This window comes from Bufo gargarizans, chromosome 10 (assembly GCF_014858855.1).
Source record: "Bufo gargarizans isolate SCDJY-AF-19 chromosome 10, ASM1485885v1, whole genome shotgun sequence".
In the NCBI taxonomy this organism is placed as follows: domain Eukaryota; kingdom Metazoa; phylum Chordata; class Amphibia; order Anura; family Bufonidae; genus Bufo; species Bufo gargarizans.
Genome location: NC_058089.1, coordinates 81,967,122 through 81,990,305, shown reverse-complemented (window position 1 = coordinate 81,990,305; position 23,184 = coordinate 81,967,122). Strand labels below are relative to the sequence as shown.

Genomic DNA, 23,184 nt, shown 5'->3' with positions numbered 1-23,184 from the left:
TAACATGGGCCGACATTTGGGAGGACAAAACGTTTATTCCCAAATTTATATATGTCCACCAGACATTGCTTGTTGTCATGGGTTGCATCTTTTAAAGGCATTGTCTGCATCCCATCTCCACCTTAGATGATCTTTAGGACACACACGATGACCATAGACACTACGTGATAAGCAGAAGTTCCATTGTTAGGGAGGTAAACGCAGATGTCAGTGAATTGAAGGGAATCTGTCACCTGCTTTTACCATTTTAAGCCGTCACCATCGCTATATTCACTAAAGTACCTTATTTCCAGCAGTCTTCTTTTTACTTTATTTCGTTTTGTCCTTTTGATATAAAAGCGCTTTTTATGATATGCTAATGAGGCTCCAAGGTGCCCAGAGGGGCGTTTTTTTCCTTCTCTGGTGCCCAGTGACGCCCCCCTGCAGTGCCCAAGAACGCCTCCTGATCCTCAAATAACCTCCCACAGCCCCGGCAAACGGTTCCGCCCCCTCCCCACGTCAAAGTCTACCTTCTAGAAATGCCCCGTCCTTCTTCCTGTCTGCGGCCAGAAAACTCGCGCAGTACCGCCTGCGGCCTGCGCCATCATCAAGCTCCTCAGGGCAACAGCCTCAAAAGTCCCACTGGGCATGCGCTGAGTCCAGTGATGTAACCTGAGCGCTGTCGCCCTGAGGAGGTTGATGATCGCGCAGGCCGCATGCGGTACTGCGCCTGCGCAAGTTTTCTGGCTGCCGACAGGAAGAAGGACGGAGCATTTCTAGAAGGTAGACTATGACGTGGGGAGGGGGCGGAACCGTTTGCCGGGGCTGTGGGAGGTTATTTGAGGATCAGGAGGCGTTCTTGGGCACTGCAGGGGGGCGCCACTGGGCACCGGAGAAGGAAAAAAACGCCCCTCTGGGCACCTTGGAGCCTCATTAGCATATCATAAAAGGACAAAACGAAATAAAGTAAAAAGAAGACTGCTGGAAATAAGGTACTTTAGTGAACATAGCGATGGTGACAGCTTAAAATGGTAAAAGCAGGTGACAGATTCCCTTTAAGTCCTTTAAAACCTGGATGAATTCCAGATGCAAAGGAACATGTGCTGAGTGAAGTATAAGGACTTTGACTGGGTAATTCATAATCTTAGTTGACATATGGCAGGGGTGGTCAACCTTACAGACACAAAGAGCTAAAAAAAAAACATATGATTACCAGGAGCCACAAGCTATACATTTACACACAAGTCACTGTATTTTTCGCCCTACAAGATGCACCTAGGTTTTAACAAAGAAAAATAAGAGAAAAAAAATCTTTTTCATCTGATCTGAGGTCTGGTTAAAAAATATATATATATATTTCTTACTTTTCATTAGCAGAGAAAAAAAGAAAATATATATTTTTCATCAGACCTTAGATCAGATTCCTACATCAGATCCCCAATCCTCAACTGACCTAAAATAAGATCCCCAAACCTCATCAGACCGCCAAATAAGATCCCCAATGCTCGGATCAGACAACACAAATCAGACTCCCAGTGTCAGACCCTTAGTGCTCAGATCTCCCCCATGCTCAGACCTGACCAACCCATGCTCAAACAAGACCCCCCATGCTCAGATCTGCCCCCATGCTCAAATATGAACCCCCATGTTCAGATCCCCCCCATGCTCAGATCTCCCCCTTCTCAGACTTGACCAACCCATGCTCAAACAAGACCCCCCGTGCTCAAATCTGAACCCCCATGCTCAGATTCCCCCCCCCCCCCCATGCTCAGATCTCCCCCTTCTCAGATCTGACCCCCCCATGCTCAGGCCTGACCAACCCATGCTCAAACAAGACCCCCCGTGCTCAAAAAATCTGAACCCCCATGCTCAGATCCCCCCCCATGCTCAGATCAGACCCCCATTGCCCAGATCAGGACCCACCCCCGCATGCTCAGATGAGAACCTCCCATGCTTAGATCAGAGCCCCATTCTCAGTTCTATAATAAAAAAAATCTCTTCCCTCTCCTGCTCGGGCACCTGCTACCCACCAGGCCTCACACGCTCTCCACTGTGACCTGATGAGCACAACCTCAGGTCATAGTCCGTGTCTCCACATACTACGTTCTCACACTGTGTGCATCAGGACGTAGTGGAGAGTGAACTGGAGCTGCAAAGTAGTAACAGTGCCCGATCAGGAATAGAGCTCTGAGCCTGGGGTGGAGAGTGAGCCGTCTGACTGCTTCCCGGGTCCACAGCTAGAGCCGCACTGGAAGAAGCAAAGAGTCGCATGCGGCTCAAAGCCACAGGTATGGTCATATATTAGATCTGATGATTTATTAAGATTTACAATCCATTATTAAAATGTCAAATGTCATATATTACAGGTAATAAAGCCTTATGGGGAGTGTATATTTTTAACCCATATCAATGCTGGATTTGAAATCAGAATAGATGTAGCTTCTGCTGCAGAGTAGATTTCCTATAAGATGTCCTAATGATAATGTTCAGTAGATGAGCAGAGAAGACCACTTGGATGGAAATAAACGGATATACCGGTATATTCTAACTTTGGGGAACCTTTGCTTAACTATCAGAGAATTGCAAATACCCTGATAGGAATTCCTTAATATTTTCCTAAAATCCAATCAGATTGGTTCTGATAGTTTGGGAAAGTAGCTGTAGGGAAGTCAAATTTCACATACCTGCGTCTTCTATTGGCCAAATCCCTTGCTTGTAAGAGTAGGGACTTGACTAATCATATTATATTAGGGATTAAATGGCCCTTTAAAGCTTTGTGGACACAATATGGATCTATGGTATGTGGGTAAAGTACGGTGCTCCTTGGCTACTGCTTGGCACTGACTAGCTTGCATGTGCACTATATGACACTATATTGCCAAACCTTGCACTAATTGGGCAGTGTGTGTTGCTATATGGTACTTCCCAGGCAATATGCACACTATTTATCTAGACACATTACGGCGCTATGCATTCAGGTGACGTGCCGGCCGTTGATGTCCCATTCTCATCTGTAAGAAACCTGGTAGGAATGGCCAAGAGAAGCGTTTCCAGTTCCATCACTGTAGGAGCCAATTTCAGAGGTTTGGAAGAGCATACACTCATTGTACTGCGTGAGAGTGAATTGTGTAATTGATCTATTGGAAAAACCATTGACGTGTGGAAAAGGTGGAAATGAGCAGACTAGAGCATACTATGTACTCACCTAGAAGAATATTCACGTTTATGGAAGACGTTATGATCTGTCATGTAATACCTCAAGATGATCGCCACAGTCAGGTAACATGCAGCCAGTGTTCCGAGAATACTGCAGGGGAAAATACACACATAGGAGATATCAGCATCACATATTATCTCCAGGATCAAAAAAGGTTCAACCTTAAACAGGGTACGCCAGCCATAGAAAATATCGCTTGTCCTGGCAGATGCACTGACCACCTACTATGGGAACCCGATGATGGTCAAAGGGTGAAGAAGATAAGACTCTGTTCACATGGGCTCTGTGTTTTGGCTTCTGATATAAATGGAGGTCAAAACACTGTGCCAGATCCATTGCATGATGGAGACTGGAGACGCCCAACTGACCTCAGTGACGTGTAATGGGGGCCGTCGGGTTCTGCCAAAGTCTCCAATTTTTTATGGAAAAAAAATAGCACCACATGCAGCACTGTTTCTGTCAAATGTGACTGAATCTGTGATGAGGACTCCAGTTCAGAAGTAAATACAGCTAAGGTAACTTTCACACTAGCGTTTTGGCTTTCCGTTTCTGAGATCCGTCATGGGCTTTCACAAGTGGTCCAAAACTGATCAGTTTTCCCTAACCCTAAGTTCACACCTGAGCGTTTTACAGCGCGTTCAAACGTGCTGTAAAACGCTCAAGACATGAAAACCAATGCTTCCCTATGGGAATGGTTCACACCTGGGCGTTTTACAGCGCGTACGAACGCGCTGTAAAACGCCCGACGCTCAAACAAGTACTTGAGCTTCTTTGGGGCGTTTTGACGCGCGTTTGTGGCCATAGGACACTGCAGTCAATCACACAAACGCGCGTCAAACGCGCGTTTACTATTGCAAAAAACGCGCGTAAAAAAACGCGCGTAAAACGCGCGTTTGAGAAACGCTCAGGTGTGAAACCAGGGTTATGCATTCTGAATAGAAAAGGATCCGCTCAGAATGCATCAGTTTGCCTCCGTTCAGTCACCATTCCGCTCTGGAGGCGGACACCAAAACGCTGCCTGCAGCATTTTGCTGTCTGCCTGACGAAGCGGAGCCAAACTTATCCGTCCTGGCACACAATGTAAGTCAATGGGGACGGATCCGTTTTCTGTGACACAATCTGGCACGGATCGGTCCCCCATTGACTTTAAATGGTGTTCAAGACGGATCCGTCATGGCTATAGAAGACATAATACAACCGAATCCGCTCATGACGGATGCATACGGTTGTATTATTGTAACAGAAGCATTTTTCCATGACGGATCCGCATAAAACGCTAGTGTAAAAAGTAGCCTTAAAGAGAACCTGATACCAATAAAATGCAGTGCATTCTCCAGGCAACATGTTATAGAGCAGGAGGAGCTGAGCAGATCGATACATAGTTTTGAGAGAAAAGATTCCGTAAAACTTGTAATATATACATTTGTATCTCTGCTTTTTCTGACTTTAGTTGTACATAGGGGCATCTTATCAGTGATTGATAGCATTCTGTGAGTATCAGTTACTGACAGTCATTTATGTATACGCATTTACACAGAGAATGCTATCAATTACTGATAACACATCCCTGCGTACAACTGAAGTCAGAAATGAGAGATATAAATGTATAAATTACAAGTTTTACTGAATCTTTTAACATAAAACTATATGTCAATCTGCTTAGCTCCTTCTTCTCCATAACATGCTGTGTGTAGATTGCACCGCATTTCATGGTGACAGGTTCTAACTTTCACCCTGTTCAGTACTATCTCTCTCAACTTATGAGTGTTTTTTGTTCTTCCTTCTGGTGAGTGGGTTTGGGTTTATCACTCAGAAAGGTGATTGAGGACTCATAAGCCATAAAATGTAAAATGCAAAGTACCCCTTTTATCTTGCATTTGCTCCCATGGTGTTCTAGATGCGGAGGAGGGTGTAAGATCACCAAGCCAATGCTCAAGAAAACACTGAAGCATTTATAGGCCTCCACTTTCCACTCACCCAATACGGTTAGGTTGAAAATGACATGGACTGTACACTCTTGAAAGCTCGGGTGCATTCTTTTATATCATCAGGATACAGAAGCTGCTATGGATACATCCATATGGACCTACAACACATTGCCCCCTCAGTGGAGCACTTTAGGTACGCTGAGTTCTCTTATAAATGATTCCATCATAAATATAATCAGAAGCTGCAGTGACACAAGAACATGGAATCAATAGCTGACACCTGTTTGCCTTGGGGTCGTTGGTGAGTAATCGGGGATGAAGTATATGGACATGTAATTGCATTTGACAGGTCAGTACACAGTCTTGTCTGCTTGCATTGGTCTGTAAGCTTTTGACATGACATATAAAAAAAACTGTAATGGACTGTACTGTAAATGAAAAACTGAGATGCCGAGCTGTGTAATGTATTACTGCTGGACTAAACCCTACAACATCATCGAAATGCTATTATAGACATCCCTGTAGGCACGTGACAGTGATATGCTGCAAGTGGCCAGACGTTATGGACACAAAAAGAACAAAATACAAATTAAATTGGTTTTCCCACAAATGACATTATCACCTACTCGCAGGATACAGCGGATAATAAACGTATGATCACAGTGACCCTCACCATTTAGGAGAACAGGGGTCTCTGAGCACCCTGAACTTCCTCATCGTGTGACCCTGGTGAAAAGGAGGTTGCATGGGATGAGAAACAAGCAACTGGTTTGTGTAATGAGGAGGAATGGAGGACTGTGCACAAAAAACTACCTTTAGACAGGTGTGCTGCAAAGTAAGAATGCTTTCAAATCAGAAGTTTTAATAGTTTATATTTATCAATTACTAAAATGCAAAGTGGATGAACAAAAGAGAAATCTAAATCAAATCAATATTTGGTGTGATCACCCTTTGCCTTCAAAACGACATCAGTTCTTCTAGGTATACTTGCACACAGTTTATGAAAGGAACTTGGCAGAGAAGTTGTTCCAGACATCTTGGAGAACTAACCACTGATCTTCTGTGGATGTAGGCTTGTTCCAAACCGTTCACTTAGCCTTTTTTCCATGTAGAGAGTATGGCCTTTTGGCTGCCGTTCTTCCATGAATACTCGTTCTAGCCAGATTTCTCCAACGAGTAGATGGGTGTACCAGGGTGCCACTGTTTCCGCTAGTTCTGAGATGATGGCACTGCTGGACATCTTCCAGTTTTGAAAGGACGTAAGCATAATGTGTATTCCATCTGCTGCACAAAGTTTCCTTGGCCGACCACTGCATCTACAGTCCTCAACATTGCCCATTTCTTTTTTCAATACAATGATGAAGGCATCTAAATAGCTCCAAATTTATTCTGCAGCAGGACAACGACCCCAAACATACATCCAATGTCATTAAAACCCATCTTCAGCGTAAAGAAGAACAAGGAGTCCTGGAAGTGATGCTGTGGCCTCCACAGAGATCTGAGCTCAACATCATCAGCTCTGTCTGGGATTACATGAAGAGACAGAAGGATTTTTCGCAAGCCTACATCCACAGAAGATCTGTGGTTAATTCTCCAAGATGTCTGGAACAGCTCCTTCATAAACTGTGTGCAAGTGTACTTAGAAGAAATGATGCTGTTTTGAAGGTAAAAGGTGGTCACCAAATACTGATTGGATTTAGATTTCTCTTTTGTTAATTCAATTTGCGTTGTTAATTATAAAAAAAAAAATTAACACTTATATTTTTTAAAGCATTTTTACTTTGCTGCATTTTTTCCACCCCTGCTTAAAACTTTTGCACATCATTGTAAGTATACGGCCACATTATGACTGCAGCCAACTAAATAGAGATTGGCAGACAAGACAGTAGCAGTGGCGGCGCTGAAACAGCAGGGGAATACATGGGTAAGTATTGCGTGTTTCGTTTTTACATTCTCCCCTCCTTTGGAAACAAACAATTTAATGTGCCGTATATTAACGAAGACATTTCTACATCTTTGTTGAACCATTTTATATGGAATCTGCAGTGCCATCCAGTGGTCATAGTCTGTTTTGCAGCTTTATTGTTATGGAACCTGTCAGCAAGATCGGGCTATGGAGACTTTGGCAGGGACACATCACACAACCAAAGATTGTGATGTGGCAGAGCCTGCGTTGCTAGTAATAAAAATGACCCACGAGTTGCCACAACCCAATTCCAACCCTGCTGAATTTCTTGAGTCTGTTGGGTCAGGGTAACTTGCATGTGATATAGACTGTGCTACACTGAAATATTTGGTAGCACATTGTGTGTTGCAGCCAAATTTGCCGCCTAGTCCCAGCGTTTGTGAAGACATGATTTTAGCATTCTCTTGGCACCAATGTTATGTGCTGGAATGGGGGAAATCTGTACACTGGGTGGCTCCATTTCTGCTTCCCCGACTCAGCTGTGTATGATTGACGGATCTTTCCCCATACTTTTCCATAGGCACTGCAGTGGTACAAAACAAAGGATAGGAGAATCAGCGATGTGGGCATGGCAGGGGATATGGAGGGCAGACAAGCACCAGACCCATTTGTCCTGGCTAGTTTGCACAACCAAGCACTATCAGAGGGGAGGACATAATGGCAGGCGTGTTTTGTACCTCTATGAACATCCTTGTGCAGTACTACATCACTTTTATTTAATTTAACATTAAACCCCAAGTTATTATATGGATTTCTGTAATCAAGCCAAATGAGGATAGCTTGTGCACCAAGGCCCCGAGGATATGGTACATTTTAAAGTGGTCCCAAATATGTTGTTCGTGGGGTGCATTATTCTTTACAAAAGCTGCACAGATGCTCTTCCAGATAGTAAAGGAGATTACATACAACGTCTATGCACATATTGTGTCCAGTCAGTGACCCTTAAGACATTCTCCAGGGGAAAACATTGAAAAACACGAAATCTAAAAATGTAAAAGGCTCTAAATCTTATGTGGATGGCCTATGAGCTCAAGGGTGGGGCAGTGACCAACACGGACTCAGACTGAGGCAACAAGCATACAGCTACAGTCACACATACATTTTGCATACAACTTAGTGGTTGTCAGTAGCAACTAAACAGGCCCTCCATGCAGTTTGCACAATAACTCCACAGGAACTTGCCAACAGTGATAGGATAGTCTCTTTCCACAACTCGGTGCAGTAACAGCAGGAGTAACAGGCAGTCACCACTAGCAACAAGACAGTCTCTTGACTCAGGCCACAGTGTATCTCATGGTACACAATAGCAGGGTCTCTATACATTGTCCTTAGTACTTCAAGAGGCTGCACACAACATCTCCACAAGCATCTCTGAAGTATCTCGCAGTCTTCTGCCGTCTCCAGCTCTTAAGACTCCCACTACTGATTGTGGAAGGTAACCCAGCCCTTTACACTCCTACAGTTCCTCACGTCTCCCGCAGATCAGGATTACTGAAACCTACAAGGGAGGGAAGATCGCTTGGTGGGGCAGGCAAATACGACTGAACTCTTGTTCCATGTGGCTTCAGCTACATGAACACTTTCTGATCTCTGCTATAAGCCTTATATATTATCAAACAGTGACAACTAGTGTCAAGAGTGAGTATTGCAGCAAATATTAAATTACATGTGAATGAATGGGCACTGCATGACAGAGCATACACCCCACATAACACACTGCAAAACAAAGCATGAAAGGCCCAATGTCTGTAATGTCAGTCTGCAATCCATGGAAAGCAGAAGGGCTTAACTTCCCGGCCACATGAAAGTGGACGCAAAGTTAAGGAACAGACTTTTCATTGATAGTCCAGTCATTGTTTATTAGCCCAAAAATGCGTCAAGCAAAGCAGAATAAAGGGGGCACCAAATCAAAGCCTCTGAAATCATTTAGAAAATTTTAAAAGCAAAAAGTTGTTGTTTTTCCCCTTTCCGTCGCTCCAGCTCTTATAAGAGTTGCACAATAGCTTGGTTTTTTAAGGAAATGATATTCTATTTTGGCAGCCTTGTCAGGTGCATGTACATTTGCATAATATTCATATTGTGAGGAAAAGTACAACCCAAAAATGTTCTCGTTACAGTTAAAAGTGTATGTACTTAGTCATCATGGTAACACCTGCTTAGTAAACTTCATCTTTAATGGGAATTTGTCGTCAGAAAATGACCTATTGTTTAAATCACGTTTTTATGTTAAACATATTTTTTAAAGAATTTTGGTAATGTTATTTTTCATGTCACTATCTATATCTAAACATAAAAAGGAGGAGAAAGCAAAACTGTTAAATATTTTTTTCTCCAATGTATTAACTGAGGAAAATAAACTGTCAGATGACATGCCGAATGTAAAAATAAATCCCCCATTAAAAGTGTCCTGTCTGACCCAGGAAGAAGTACAACAGCGAATTAAAAAGATTAAAATAGACAAATTGCCAGGACCGGATGGCATACACCCCCGTATCCTAAAGGAATTAAATAATGTCATAGCCAGACCCTTATTTCTGATATTTGCAGACTCTATACTGACAGGGAATGTCCCACAGGATTGGCGCATGGCAAATGTGGTGCCAATATTCAAAAAGGGTCCATAAACAGAGCCTTGAAACTATAAGCCGGTAAGTTTAACATCTGTTGTAGGTAAACTGTTTGAAGGTTTTCTGAGAGATGCTATGTTAGAGCATCTCAATGGAAATAAGCAAATAACGCCATATCAGCATGGCTTCGTGAGGGATCGGTCATGCCAAACTAATTTAGGTTCTATGAGGAGGTAAGTTCTAGACTTGACAGCAGCGAATCAATGGATGTCGTACGGATGGAGCAGAGTTAACACTCCTTTTTTCTGAGATTTCTGAATTGTGAGTTAAGAGCTGGAGTGCTAACCATGTTCCATCTGTATATCTGGACTTCTCCAAAGCATTTGACACTGTACCACATAAAAGGTTAGTATATAAAATGAGAATGCTCGGACGGACTGGGCATTCTCCCCCCCCCCCCCCTTGTCACTCTCTTCTCCCCCTCCCTTGTCACTCTCTTCTCCCCCCCTCCCTTGTCACTCTCTTTTCCCCCCCTCCCTTGTCACTCTCTTTTCCCCCTCCCTTGTCACTCTCTTCTCCCCCTCCCTTGTCACTCTCATTCTACCCCCCCCCTTGTCACTCTCATTCTAACCCCCCTCCCTTGTCACTCTCATTCTACCCCCCCTCCCTTGTCACTCTCATTCTACCCCCCCTTGTCACTCTCTTCTCCCCCCCTCCCTTGTCACTCTCTTCTCCCCCCCCTCCCTTGTCACTCTCTTCTCCCCCCTCCCTCCCTTGTCACTCTCTTCTCCCCCCCCCCCTCCCTTGTCACTCTCTTCTCCCCCCCCCCCCTCCCTTGTCACTCTCTTCTCCCCCCCCCCCTCCCTTGTCACTCTCTTCTCCCCCCCCCCTCCCTTGTCACTCTCTTCTCCCCCCCCCCTTGTCACTCTCTTCTCCCCCCCCCCTCCCTTGTCACTCTCTTCTCTCCCTTGTCACTCTCTTCTCTCCCTTGTCACTCTCTTCTCTCCCCCCCTCCCTCCCTTGTCACTCTCTTCTCTCCCCCCTCCCTTGTCACTCTCTTCTCTCCCTCTCCCTTGTCACTCTCATTCTACTCCCCCCCTTGTCACTCTCATTCTACTCCCCCCACCCCGTCACTCTCATTCTACTCCCCCCACCCCCCTTGTCACTCTCATTCTATTCCCCCCACCCCCCTTGTCACTCTCATTGTACTCCCCCACCCCCCTTGTTACTCTCATTCTACTCCCCCCACCCCCTTGTCACTATCATTCTACTCCCCCCACCCCCCTTGTCACTATCATTCTACTTCCCCCCCCCCTGTCACTCGTCTCATTCTACTCCCCCCCCCTTGTCACTCGTCTCATTCTACTCCCCCCCCCCACTCTCATTTCCTCCCCCTTGTCACCTCTAATGTAGCGTGGCCGAGCTCTGTTCGCTCCGCGGTACAGGAGCTTTTGTTTCCTGTACCCGGCTGACAGGAAGTGCTCACTTAGTGTGCACTTCCTTTCAGTCCGGCCGGGTACAGGAAACAAATGCTCCTGTACCCCGGGCCGGACCGAACAGAGCTCGGCCACGCTACATTAACAACTCAGCAGTCAGCAGCGCAGGCAGGCTGCGCAGCACTGAGCCAGCCGCTCAGGAGGCGCAGCATGAGGGGCGCCGCCGGCAGGCCGCCCGAACCTACATAACCAATTTATTTATTTTTTTACCTCAACGGGCGCCCCCTGCTAAATGGCGCCCTAGGCGACTGCCTAATTCGCCTTACTGGTGGCGCCGGCCCTGAACAAAGCAGACATAGCAGAGCTGGAGAGGGTCCAGAGGAGGGCAACTAAAGTATTAACTGGAATGGGGCAACTACAGTACCCTGAAAGATGATCAAAATTAGGGTTATTCACTTTAGAAAAAAGACGACTGAGGGGAGATCTAATAACTATGTATAAATATATCAGGGGTCAGTACAGAGATCTCTCCCATCATCTATTTATCCCCAGGACTGTGACTGTGACGAGGGGACATCCTCTGCGTCTGGAGGAAAGAAGGTTTGTACACAAACATAGAAGAGGATTCTTAACGGTAAGAGCAGTGAGACTATGGAACTCTCTGCCTGAGGAGGTGATGATGGTGAGTACAATAAAGGAATTCAAGAGGGGCCGGGATGTATTTCTGGAGCGTAATAATATTACAGGCTATAGCTACTAGAGAGGGGTCGTTGATCCAGGGAGTTATTCTGATTGCCTGATTGGAGTCGGGAAGGAATTTTTTATTCCCCTAAAGTGGGGAAAATTGGCTTCTACGTCACAGGGGTTTTTAGTTTTTTTTTTTGCCTTCCTCTGGATCAACTTGCTGGATAACAGGCCGAACTGGATGGACAAATGTCTTTTTTCGGCCTTATGACTATGTTACTATGTTACTTCTGCAGTTATATGTGTTGAAAGCGCTTACTGGCCTATTTCAGTACAGAAAGAAAAAATTATACGCACTTCACTGGTGCAGTTATTTGTGGTAAAAGCGTTTAGTGGCCTATTTCAGTACAGAAAGAAAAATATTTTTGTCATTTTTAGGGGTGTTTTAATTTGCTTTTAATTTATTTAGTTCAGCTAAAAGTATGTCAGACAGAGAAGTGCCAGGCCATGCACAGAGGAGTGGCAGAGGCATAAATGTTTCTGGCACAGGCAGAGGTCACAGCAGAGTAAGGGGGCGTGGCAGCAAGAGTCACAGCGAGAAACCTGAGCTCCCAGTGTCATCTAGTGGTCATGTCTTGACCAGCAACCCAGCAGTTCTTGATTGATTAACTCGGTTATCCACTTTATCCCAAGTGACATCAGACACCCCCAGCCAACAGCACTCTGCTAGTCAATTGCACAAAGATATAAGCAAACACTGAAAGAATAAATACTTGGTGGTCATACTTACTGCAAATGCAGCTAGAAGCTCTTTGCGAATATAATTGATCAAAAATATTTCGGGCCCATCTACCAAATCGACAAGCTGTACAAGCTATCTAATTAAAAGCACATGGTAAATGGGCTGGTGGTGCACGGTTCAATCTCACCACCAGGGGGAGCCACCCCCCTAGTGGCAGTGACAATGGGGAAAAAAATAAACGAACCAGTACCTCCATAATAAGTGAATATTCGCAAAGAGCTTCTAGCTGCATTTGCAGTAAGTATGACCACCAAGTATTTATTCTTTCAGTGTTTGCTTATATCTTTGTGCAATTGACTAGCAGAGTGCTGTTACCTGTAGTTGTACTAATCCAATTGTGTTTCAGCCAAGGTAGCGTGCACCTGCGTTCTCATATTCACTTATTATGGAGGTGCTTGTTCGTTTATTTTTTTTACCCCCAGCCAACAGTCAGTGGGTCGGCAGACACAACCCTTAGTTGGCATGGCCCGGGAGCAGGCCCTGTGCCCTCACCTGTCCTCAACCTGCCTCACCGCGAGAAGTATTATATGCTGTAGGCTTAGCTCCACTTTTCAGTGAGGAAGAGCTCCTAGAGGACAGTCAGCAGCTACTACCCAGCCAAGATCTGGAGGAGACATCCGCCGCTTCCTCCGCTGAGGCCTCTTTCACACTTGCGTTGTCCGGATCCGGCGTGTACTCCACTTGCCGGAATTACACGCCGGATCCGGAAAAACGCAAGTGTACTGAAAGCATTTGAAGACGGATCCGTCTTCAAAATGCTTTCAGTGTTACTATGGCAGCCAGGACGCTATTAAAGTCCTGGTTGCCATAGTAGGAGCGGGGAGCGGTATACTTACAGTCCGCGCGGCTCCCGGGGCGCTCCAGAATGACGTCAGAGCGCCCCATGCGCATGGATGACGTGCCATGCGATCACGTCATCCATGTGCGTGGGGCGCTCTGACGTCACTCTGGAGCGCCCCGGGAGCCGCACGGACGGTAAGTATGCTGCTCCCCCGCTCCCCGCTACACTTTACCATGGCTGCCAGGACTTTAGCGTCCCGGCAGCCATGGTAACTACTCTAAAAAAGCTAAACGTCAGATCCGGCAATGCGCCGAAACGACGTTTAGCTTAAGGCCGGATCCGGATCAATTCCTTTCAATGGGCATTAATTCCGGATCCGGCCTTGCGTCAAGTCTTCAGAATTTTTGGCCGGACCAAAAAGCGCAGCATGCTGCGGTATTTTCTCCGGCCAAAAAACGTTCCGTTCCGGGAACTGAAGACATCCTGATGCATCCTGAACGGATTTAACTCCATTCAGAATGCATTGGGATAATCCTGATCAGGATTCTTCCAGCATAGAGCCCCGACGACGGAACTCTATGCCGGAAGACAAGAACGCAAGTGTGAAAGAGCCCTAAGCGGGCAGTAGTGATGAGGAGAGTGGCGTGGGAGGTGGTGTTGCGAGCCGTCAGGCTCCTAACCCAGAGACCATTAAGGAGGACATCTGTGACGTGCAGACACTACTCGATGATGATGAAGCCAATCGCACTTGGGAAGGGGGTTTTATTATCATCAATAGAAGAGTGTGGCAGCTTGCCTGTGAGGCAGCGGCTGAGCCAGCAAGGTGGTCAACAGGGTGGCAGAAGTTGCAGGTCGGGAGCCAAACATGCCCGGGATAGACCACCTGCTTCGCAGCAGCCAACCTGCCTGGGAAGTAGTAGTGCAGGGGTTCACGGAAGCAGCGGCAGTCGCAGTCAGTCAGTGCAGACTGTTGGGGGAACAAAATCAGCAACTCAGCGGTGTGACAGTTTTTTGTTAATCCGCCAGAGGTTAACATGGCCATATGTAGAATATGTGGGCAGAAGGTGAAGCGTGGCCAGGGTGCCAATATTGTCACCACGGCCAAGCGTTAACATATGCAACGTCACCATAAAGTGGCCTGGAAGAACCGTGGCTCTGATGTGGTGGTCCAGCCTGCCGCAGCAACCGCTAAATCACCCAGTGGCACGCACCCGGTTTCAGGAAGTCAAGGCTCCACCAAAGGGAGCTGTCTGTAATTCCCATCTTCTGCTGGTCCAGATGCTCCTCCTCCTCCTACTACTACTACTCATCGTCAGTCACTCCGTCAGGAATCGATCACCAAAGCGATTGACAAGAGACAGCAGTATGCATGCACGCATCCAACGGCGCAGTAGATGAATGTGCTCCTGTCCAAGTTGCTGGTGCTGCTGTCCCTCCCTTTCCAAGTGGTGGACTCTACACCTTTCAGAGAACCGATGGCTTGTGCCGAGCCAAGGTGGAGAGTCCCAAGCCGTCATTTATTTGCGAAAAAGGCAGTACCAGCCCTGCACAAATATGTAGACAGAGGGTGGGCTAGTCCTTGAGACTGTCGGAACTGTAACTATGGTCAGGGACAGTTCATGTCTTTTACAGCCCACTGGGTGAATGTGGTTCCTGCACAGCCACACCAGCAACTTGGCCAGGTCATGCCGCTTCCGCCTCCACTTTTCACACCGTTGGTCCTGTGACAATGTCCGCCTCTGCCTCCTCATCCTCCACCATATCCTCAGCCTCCACTGCAGGGACAAGTCACAGTGCCCCTCCAGCATACCACATGTTCAGGGAACGCTGTTCTGCACCTCGTTTGCCTGGGCGAACGGAGTCACACAGGGGAGGAACTGCTCCGTGTCCTTCGTCAATAAATCTAATCCTGGCTTTCTCCCTGACAACTCAAAATCTGAACCATGGTGACCGACGGGAAGAACATTATGTCGGCGCTGCGTCAAGGAAGGCAGAGCCATGCGCCCTGCATGGCACACGTGTTCAATCTGGTTGTCAAGCGGTTCCTGAAGTCTTCGACCCATCTGCAAGACATCGTAAAAATGGCCAGGAAACTTTGCATGCACTTCAGCCACTCGCACACCGCAAAGCACAGTGGCAGCTCATACGTGACACCTGACGTTTTCTCAGGCCCTTTGAGGACGCCACGTTCTTTGTCAGTCGCCAGGACTATAGGATGAACAACATCATTCCACTGCTTCATGTCCTGGAACAGATGGTGGTAACAATGGCTAGTCAGGGGACTGGACACGTGGTGCCTAGATCTCACAGGCACATGAGCCCTGTGGGGGCTGAACTGGAAGAGGGGGAGGAGGACACTGGAGCACAAGCAATGTGTAGCGAAATGGGTGGTTTTTCTACTCAGGTGACAGGAGAGGAGTAGCAGGAGCAGTCAGAGGAGCTAAGGAAGACGAGACAGAGGACCCAGACACACTGTGGCAGTATGCAGTGGAGATGGAGGCAGGGAGTCCCTTCGAGTCACTTTCACAAATGGCCCGATGCATGCTCACTTGCTTGCGTAGTGACAGCCTAATTGTCACCATTCAGCAGAGGGATGATTTCTGGCTCTCCACCTTGTTGGACCCTTGCTACCATTTCAGAATGGGGGCCTTTTTTACACCCACTGAGAGGGAGGACAAACTGAACTACTACAGAGACATCCAATGTAGTCAGTTGGCCGCTGCCTATTTGCTCCATCGTCCATCCTCTCGCAGGTCTGACCACGGGGGCCCTCTTCACGTTCCACTGCCATGGCTGCTGGGGAGGGGTGGGGTGAAAGGAGCAGTACCAGCTCCATCAGCAGCGGCCTGAGTCTACAGTCGCTGATGAGTAGCTTTCTTCACCCGCATAGTAAAGAAACTACTCACCAGCAGCAGGAAGACCTGGAGCAGGACCTGAACCAGCAGGTGGTGGCATACTTGGACAGCACCCTGCCAACCCACATTGAAGATCCACTGTACTACTGGGCAGCCAAAATGGATTTGTAGCCGCAACTAGCAGAGTTTGCCCTGGAAAAGCTGTCCTGCTCGGCCAGTAGTGTGGCATCAGAGTAGGTGTTTAGTGCGGCAGGGGCCATAGTTACCCCAAGGAGAACTTGCCTGTCCACCCAAAATGTGGAGAGTCTGACCTTTGTCAAGATGAATCAAGCATGGATCAGCCAGGATTTCCAACCACCAATTCCTGATGCATCAGACTAGATCATCCATGGTCCCACACCAACACTTTGATAAAAGAGACCGGTTTCTTTTGACTACCTGCCTCAGCTACTTCTCTGATGCTGCAACCCGCCTGATGCCACACATCTGATGCCAAGTGCTCCTTCTTTCACCCACCTTCGTCAGCGAGTACTGGTATTGCCACCCACCACCCCACTCTGTCACCAGGTCACTTTGTGGTCTCCTGATGCAGCTGCTGCTGCCATTTCCACACTATGTCACCTTGCCACTCTGTGGTATCCTGATGCTGCTGCTGCTACTGCCATCTCCACACTATGTCACCTTGCCACTGTGTGGTATCCTGATGCTGCTGCCATCTCCTCACTATTTCACCTTGCCACTCTGTGGTATCCTCCTGATGCTGCTGCTACTACGATCTTCACACTATGTCACCTTGCCACTCTGTGGTATCCTCCAGCTGCTGCCATCTCCACACTATGTCACCTGCCACAATGTGGTATCCTCCTGATGCTGCTGCTACTACTACCATCTCCACACTATATCACCTTGCCACTCTGTGGTATCCTCCTGCTGCTTCCATCTCCACACTATTTCACCTTGCCACTCTGTGGTCTCCTCCTGCTGCTGCAATATCCACACTGTCACCTTGCCACAATGTGGTATCCTCCTGATGCTGCTGCTGCCATCTCCACACTATATTACCTTGCCACTCTGTGGTAACCTCCTGATTCTGCTGCTACTACCATCTTCACACTATGTCACCTTGCCACTCTGTGGTATCCTCCTGCTGCTGCCATCTCCACACTATGTCACCTTGCCACAATGTGGTATCCTCCTGATGCTGCTGCTACTACTACCATCTCCACACTATGTCACCTTGCCACTCTGTGGTATTCTGATGCTGCTACTACCATCTTCTCACTATGTCACCTTGCCACTCTGTGGTATCCTCCTGCTGCTGCCGCCATCTCCACACTATGTCACCTTGCCACTCTGTAGTCTCCTCCTGATGCTGCTGCTACTACCATCTCCACACTATGTCACCTTGCCACTCTGTGGTATTCTGATGCTGCTGCCATCTCCACGCTATTTCACCTTGCCACTCTGTAGTCTCCTCCTGCTGCTGCTGCAATATCCACACTGTCACCTTGCTACTCTGTGGTGTCCTCATGCTTCTGCCATCTCCACACTATGTCACCTTGCCACAATGTGGTATCCTCCTGATGCTGATGCTGCCATCTCCACACTATGTCACCCTGCCACTCTGTGGTATCCTCCTAATGCTGCTGCTGCTGCTATCTCCATACTATGTCACCTTGCCACTCTGTGGTATCCTCCTGCTGCCATCTCCACACTATGTCACCTTGCCACTCTGTGGCATCCTCCTGATGCTGCTGCTGCCATCTCCACACTATGTCACCCTGCCACTCTGTGGTATTCTGATGCTGCTGCTGCCATCTCCACGCTATGTCACCTTGCCACTCTGTGGTATCCTCCTGCTGCCATCTCCACACTATGTCACCCTGCCACTCTGTGGTATCCTCCCGAAAAATTCATCAAACTGGTGAATCAAATTTTAGAAAACTTTGCTTATTTCTAATTACTACTACCAATAAAATAATATACCAATATTATTACAACTACTACCAATAGTATGCCAGTAATATACTATTAATATTACTACTACCAATAAAACAATATACCAATAATATTATTACTACTACCAATACTATACTATGCCAGTAATATACCAATAATATTACTACTACCAATAAAATAATATACCAATATTACTACTACTACCACCAACACTATGCTATGCCAGTTATTTTACTAGCAGTTTAAAGTTCAAAGATACACTTGCCATGTTTCTCAAGGGGCTTCAGTGCCCCGACAGTCCTCATCAGAGCAGGGGCGTAGCTATAGGGTGTGCAAAGGCAGCAGTTGCTAGCAGGCCCAGGAGCCTAAGGGGGCCCAAAGACCCTTGTGCTGCATAAGACGACACCGGTATTATAGAAAGTGCATGCATGTAGGTCAAGTTACACTTCTGGTTGGAGGGATAGGGTTAGGTCAAGAATTTGGCACGGGGGTGCCGTTTCAAATTTTGCCTCAGCCAGCATGAAGGCTATGTGCTTCCTTTTCCCTGGGCACAAAGTACTGAGGGAAGGGAGTCCGAAAATGAACACTCGCACCAGGGCCCATGACCTTTTAGCTACGCCCCTGCATCAGAGCACCACCTTACAAAACTGCAGAATTTATATGTTCTGCCCATTAAAGAAATTGCAAACACGTAAATGCATTTTCCCTACTATGGGATCCCAACCTGACTTAATAGAGAGGGGAGTGCCACAATCAGGACCACCATTAATATGCCAGGGCGAGGAACATCTCTTGAAGAGCATCTCTTGCTCTGATGGACCAAGCACAAGAGTTGTAGATGATGCTAAAGAGAAAAATGGGAATCTCAGCAATTCAGAAACTCATCCCCCATGTATGTAGATGCAATTTATACATGAGACTAGACTCCACATACTGTGTATTCAGATCTGTGCATTCCAATGCAAATTACAAGCGGTGTCATATATTCTAACCAGGCAGCAAAGAATAAATTGGGTCACATCTCTGGGTTTTCATTTTTTATTTGGGACAACGCACAGCTTGGAGATATGTGAAATTCCAAGAAAAAAGTTGAAATGACCTAGATTTTCAGTGCTAACATTAAGTCATATACACTGAATAAACATAGCCTAAAGGCACCTGACCAACTAACCAGCGACACGTCCCCTGACATTATTCTTCCTGCTGTATTTTTCTGTTTTATGCAGAAGCTATAAGGACTAATTTACAGAAGATGTGATCATGTAGGTTCAAAGGAAAATCAGACTAATCAGACCTCTGGCTGCTCCCGGGTACCTTCTATTCTGTGCAGACTAATGGTTGTGTCTGGCACATGCGCAGGTACCAGCAACAAAATCCCCTTTATCTGTCCATGGCCCAAACATGTCCATTTCCTGTTCAGCGCCCACTCAGAAAGGGGCTGACTGGGAACTTAAGGTGGCCTTTAAAAAAGAAAAAAGAAAAGTTGCCCCATGTTGTAGGTGGGTTTAAATTAACCGAAGGTGGGGCAAAGCAATACTGTAGTGTGGAACAAAATACTGTCCTAGCAGAACCAAATACCACAGTGGAGAACAAAATACCCAGCAGAAGCAGATAGGCTGAGAGAATCAGATCTTTATGTACCTAAATTTCCCTGTAAGGTCTATTGGTAGTCCTCCCAGGCACTCAGAATAGAAGGAGGAAGAGGTCGCCACCATTTTGCAGCATGTGGACATGGATGAAAAACCTGCTCGTGTTTCAAGGCTCTTAAAGAGGACCTTTCATTTTTTTCTTTAGTTTAGATAAATACCTTTCCTTGCGGGTTACCCCCCACTGATGCTGCCACCCTGCCTGTTTTTTTCAAATATCGCTCCTGCGCCCCGCTGTGCCCCCCTGCAGTTTTCCCGCTCAGTATGTTAATGCTGAGCATCGGTACAGGGAGGAGGAGACGCCAGGGTTTCTCAATAGGCATCTCCTTCTCCCTGGCTGTGATGTTCTCCACTGTGATTGGACAGCGAAACAGCCAGGGAGAAGGAGACGCCCATTGAGAAACCATGCCGTCTCCTCCTCCCTGTACAAATGCTCACGATTAACATACTGAGCGGGTAAACTGCAGGGGGGCACAGCGGGGCGTAGGAGCGATATTTGAAAAAAACAAGCAGGGTGGCAGCATCTAACCTAAAAAAAACATGAAAGGTCCTCTTTAAGCTCCTTCCTGCACTGCACGGGCAGGTAGTTAATACACTCTGAAGCTGAGCACTTGCCATCAGCCTTGGTGTCAGCTGTAACAAATAACTGACATCCTGCTGCAAAGGCCAGGATTAAAGACTCCGATCCCAGCCATTTTTTACCTTAGATGCAGTGATTAATAGCAACAGTGGCATCTAAGGAGTTTGACAGAGGCCAAAGGCTGAAGAAGTACTGCAGTGTATTATTCTAATGAGCAAGCCTAGTGTTCAAGTACCATAGCGGGACTAAAGTATAAATGATATATATCACATTTTTCCCATTAAAAAAAATTATTGTAAAATATTATAATATAACTTTTTCAGGCCAATGTAAAACTTTTCATTTTTCTGTTGACATCTCCACATTATTTTTTTTGTTGCAGGAGTAGTTGTACTTAAGTAATGGCACCCTTTAATTTACTTATATTAAAATAGAGGGGGGGGGAATATTTCTGGGGTGAAAGTAAGGAAGTTGAATATACTATTGCAGTCTATGGTATTTTTACTGATTGCATATTAAGCCCTGTGCTTAATAGGCAGTTTCCTATGGCAGGTCTGGGAGCCTTAACAAGGCCCCAAATTGCCATAGTAACCTATCGATCTCAGTGTTCTGAAAAAGGGAAGAAATAATGTAGACGTACAGAGATAGTAATTAGCAGAGTTGCTAGCATCAGCACTGGCAGCAACTCAGATAGGTATGGACAAGTCACACATATGTAGAGAGGAAGGTGCTGGGGTTAGGAGAAAAGAGGCAGGCTGAGAAGTCTGCCTCTGTATGTTATACATTGCCATGTCAGTAGATGCTGAAGACAGGTTCTCCTTAGCAACACTTGGCGAATGTTGGTAAGGAAACACATTACAAGCAGTTAAGTATATTATTACAAAATAAAAATAACTGCCCCTACAGAATATAAAAAAAGGGAAATGACAGACTGTAAGGTAAAAAAACAACAACTCTAAACTATGAAAATTTGGTATTGCAACGTCTGTAATGACCTATACTATAAAACTAATGGATTATTTATCCTGCATATACCCTGCCATAAACAAAATACAAAGCTAGCGCTGCTGTTTCGTATTACTAAACTTAAAAATACAAAAATAACTAAAATGTGGTATACACCCCAAAATGGCACCAATTAGGCTGGGTACATATATATCCAGACAGTTTTTTTTCAGCAGATTCGGACACAACTGCAAAAAAATAAAAAAAGTCCTGCACGCAAGGATCTTTTTGTCTGCTCTTTTTTGGCAGAATCTGTAACGCAGACCCAGAAGCCTCCAATGCAGAGATGGACATGCCCTTAGAATGCTGAAGGCTTATTCCTTGCTAGATGTAGGCCCCATGATTTCACAGGGTTAGCATTACACAGTGACCATTCAAATCGATGAGTTGTCTGCGTAACACAGGACAGGTTCTCTGGAGCAATAGATGCTCTTACTAGCAGTTTTCCACTCTCGCCAAAAGAGTTGAACAGCTAGAACTTTTTTCTCTTCAATGTTAAAATGATGACCTATCTTTACGGTACGCCACTAATATTAGAGGGGTGGGGGTCCAACTCTTCACACCTCCACTGATCAGCTGCTTGAAGGGGCTGCGATACCTTGGCAAACACTGTCTCCTATTTACCAGGTACTGTGCTGTATTTTTATTAGTGCCTGGTATTACACCTCACTACAGTATGGTCGCATTTAAGTGAATTGGACTGAACTGTAGTACCAGGCAGGGGAGTAGCTATAGGGGGTGCAGAGGTAGCAGTTGCTATCGGGCCCAGGAGCCTGAGGAGGCCCAAAGACCCTTGTGTCACATAAGAAGACCCTGGTATTAATCATTGAGTGATTTTATTATTAGTTTTCTATTCCCTACTATTTGATTAATAAACACTACGACTAATATAATTTGTTGGCCTATATAACCAGATTAGTGTGAGTGCCAGTCATCATGACGTTTGAAATTCCCTTTTGTATGGTCTCACGGACGACCATTAAGACTGATCACCTTCTTTTATCTACAACTTTACATACTCACCTTGTATATTTTTGAAAACTGATTTCCTTAGGAATGGAGAGTGGAAGGATTACTACCAGACAGAGGATACTCATGGATAACCTTTCGTCAGCATACCATGGTCGAAAGCTTTCCCCCATGGCACCCGTGGTTCCATTTACATGAAAAGAGTCACATACTGTGGAGAGAGAAAAATTCCATTATACGTAGGGCAGTACATTGAACTAGGCCACGTATAGAACATACCACAAACTTCAACTTACGTTTCTCCAGCTGGTCCTCTACAACCCGGAGAAAGGCTATAGAAATCATGAAGAGGTTGAATATGAAGCAGATTCCGCATAGTTTTCCAATAGCCGGGCCACAAATATCTCTGACCACACCTTGATATGTAGACTGATTGCTGAGGGATGAGGAGTATCCAAGGATTACCAGCCCGCTAATCAGAAAGATGAGGGAACCCTGGATATTAAAGCGATAAGAAAAACATGGAGGATTGAGGAACATGGAATGTCAACTTGTCTGTGCTATATGGGATCTGGTTTGGGCAGATGTCATATGACAATAAATTTGGTAAAGGTGGGCATGAAGCTGTTTGCATGCGGAGATAAGAATGCCGTACAAATAAATATTTAATATTTTGTCTATTCTGCCAGGCACCATTCCTCCTTTTGATATTGGATAATGGATCTTCCATACGGTATGTGAAGTCTAAAGGGCTTGTTTACACGGTGGTGTATGTGTGCTGATTCTGCTCTAATTATTGTGAATGGGAGT

At 46.0% G+C, this 23,184-nt stretch overlaps 1 protein-coding gene across 1 annotated transcript in view; it reads right to left on the bottom strand.

The window, feature by feature from the left end:
- SLC38A8 (solute carrier family 38 member 8) overlaps positions 1-23,184 on the bottom strand; it is a 38,934-nt gene that overhangs the window by 10,503 nt on the left and 5,247 nt on the right. The window contains exons 2-4 of the mRNA XM_044271070.1: positions 22,671-22,869; positions 22,429-22,585; positions 3,185-3,286 (exon numbers count right to left, since the gene is read on the bottom strand). Coding sequence (XP_044127005.1) covers positions 3,185-3,286; positions 22,429-22,585; positions 22,671-22,869 — 458 coding nt within the window. The remainder of the gene's footprint in view (positions 1-3,184; positions 3,287-22,428; positions 22,586-22,670; positions 22,870-23,184) is intronic.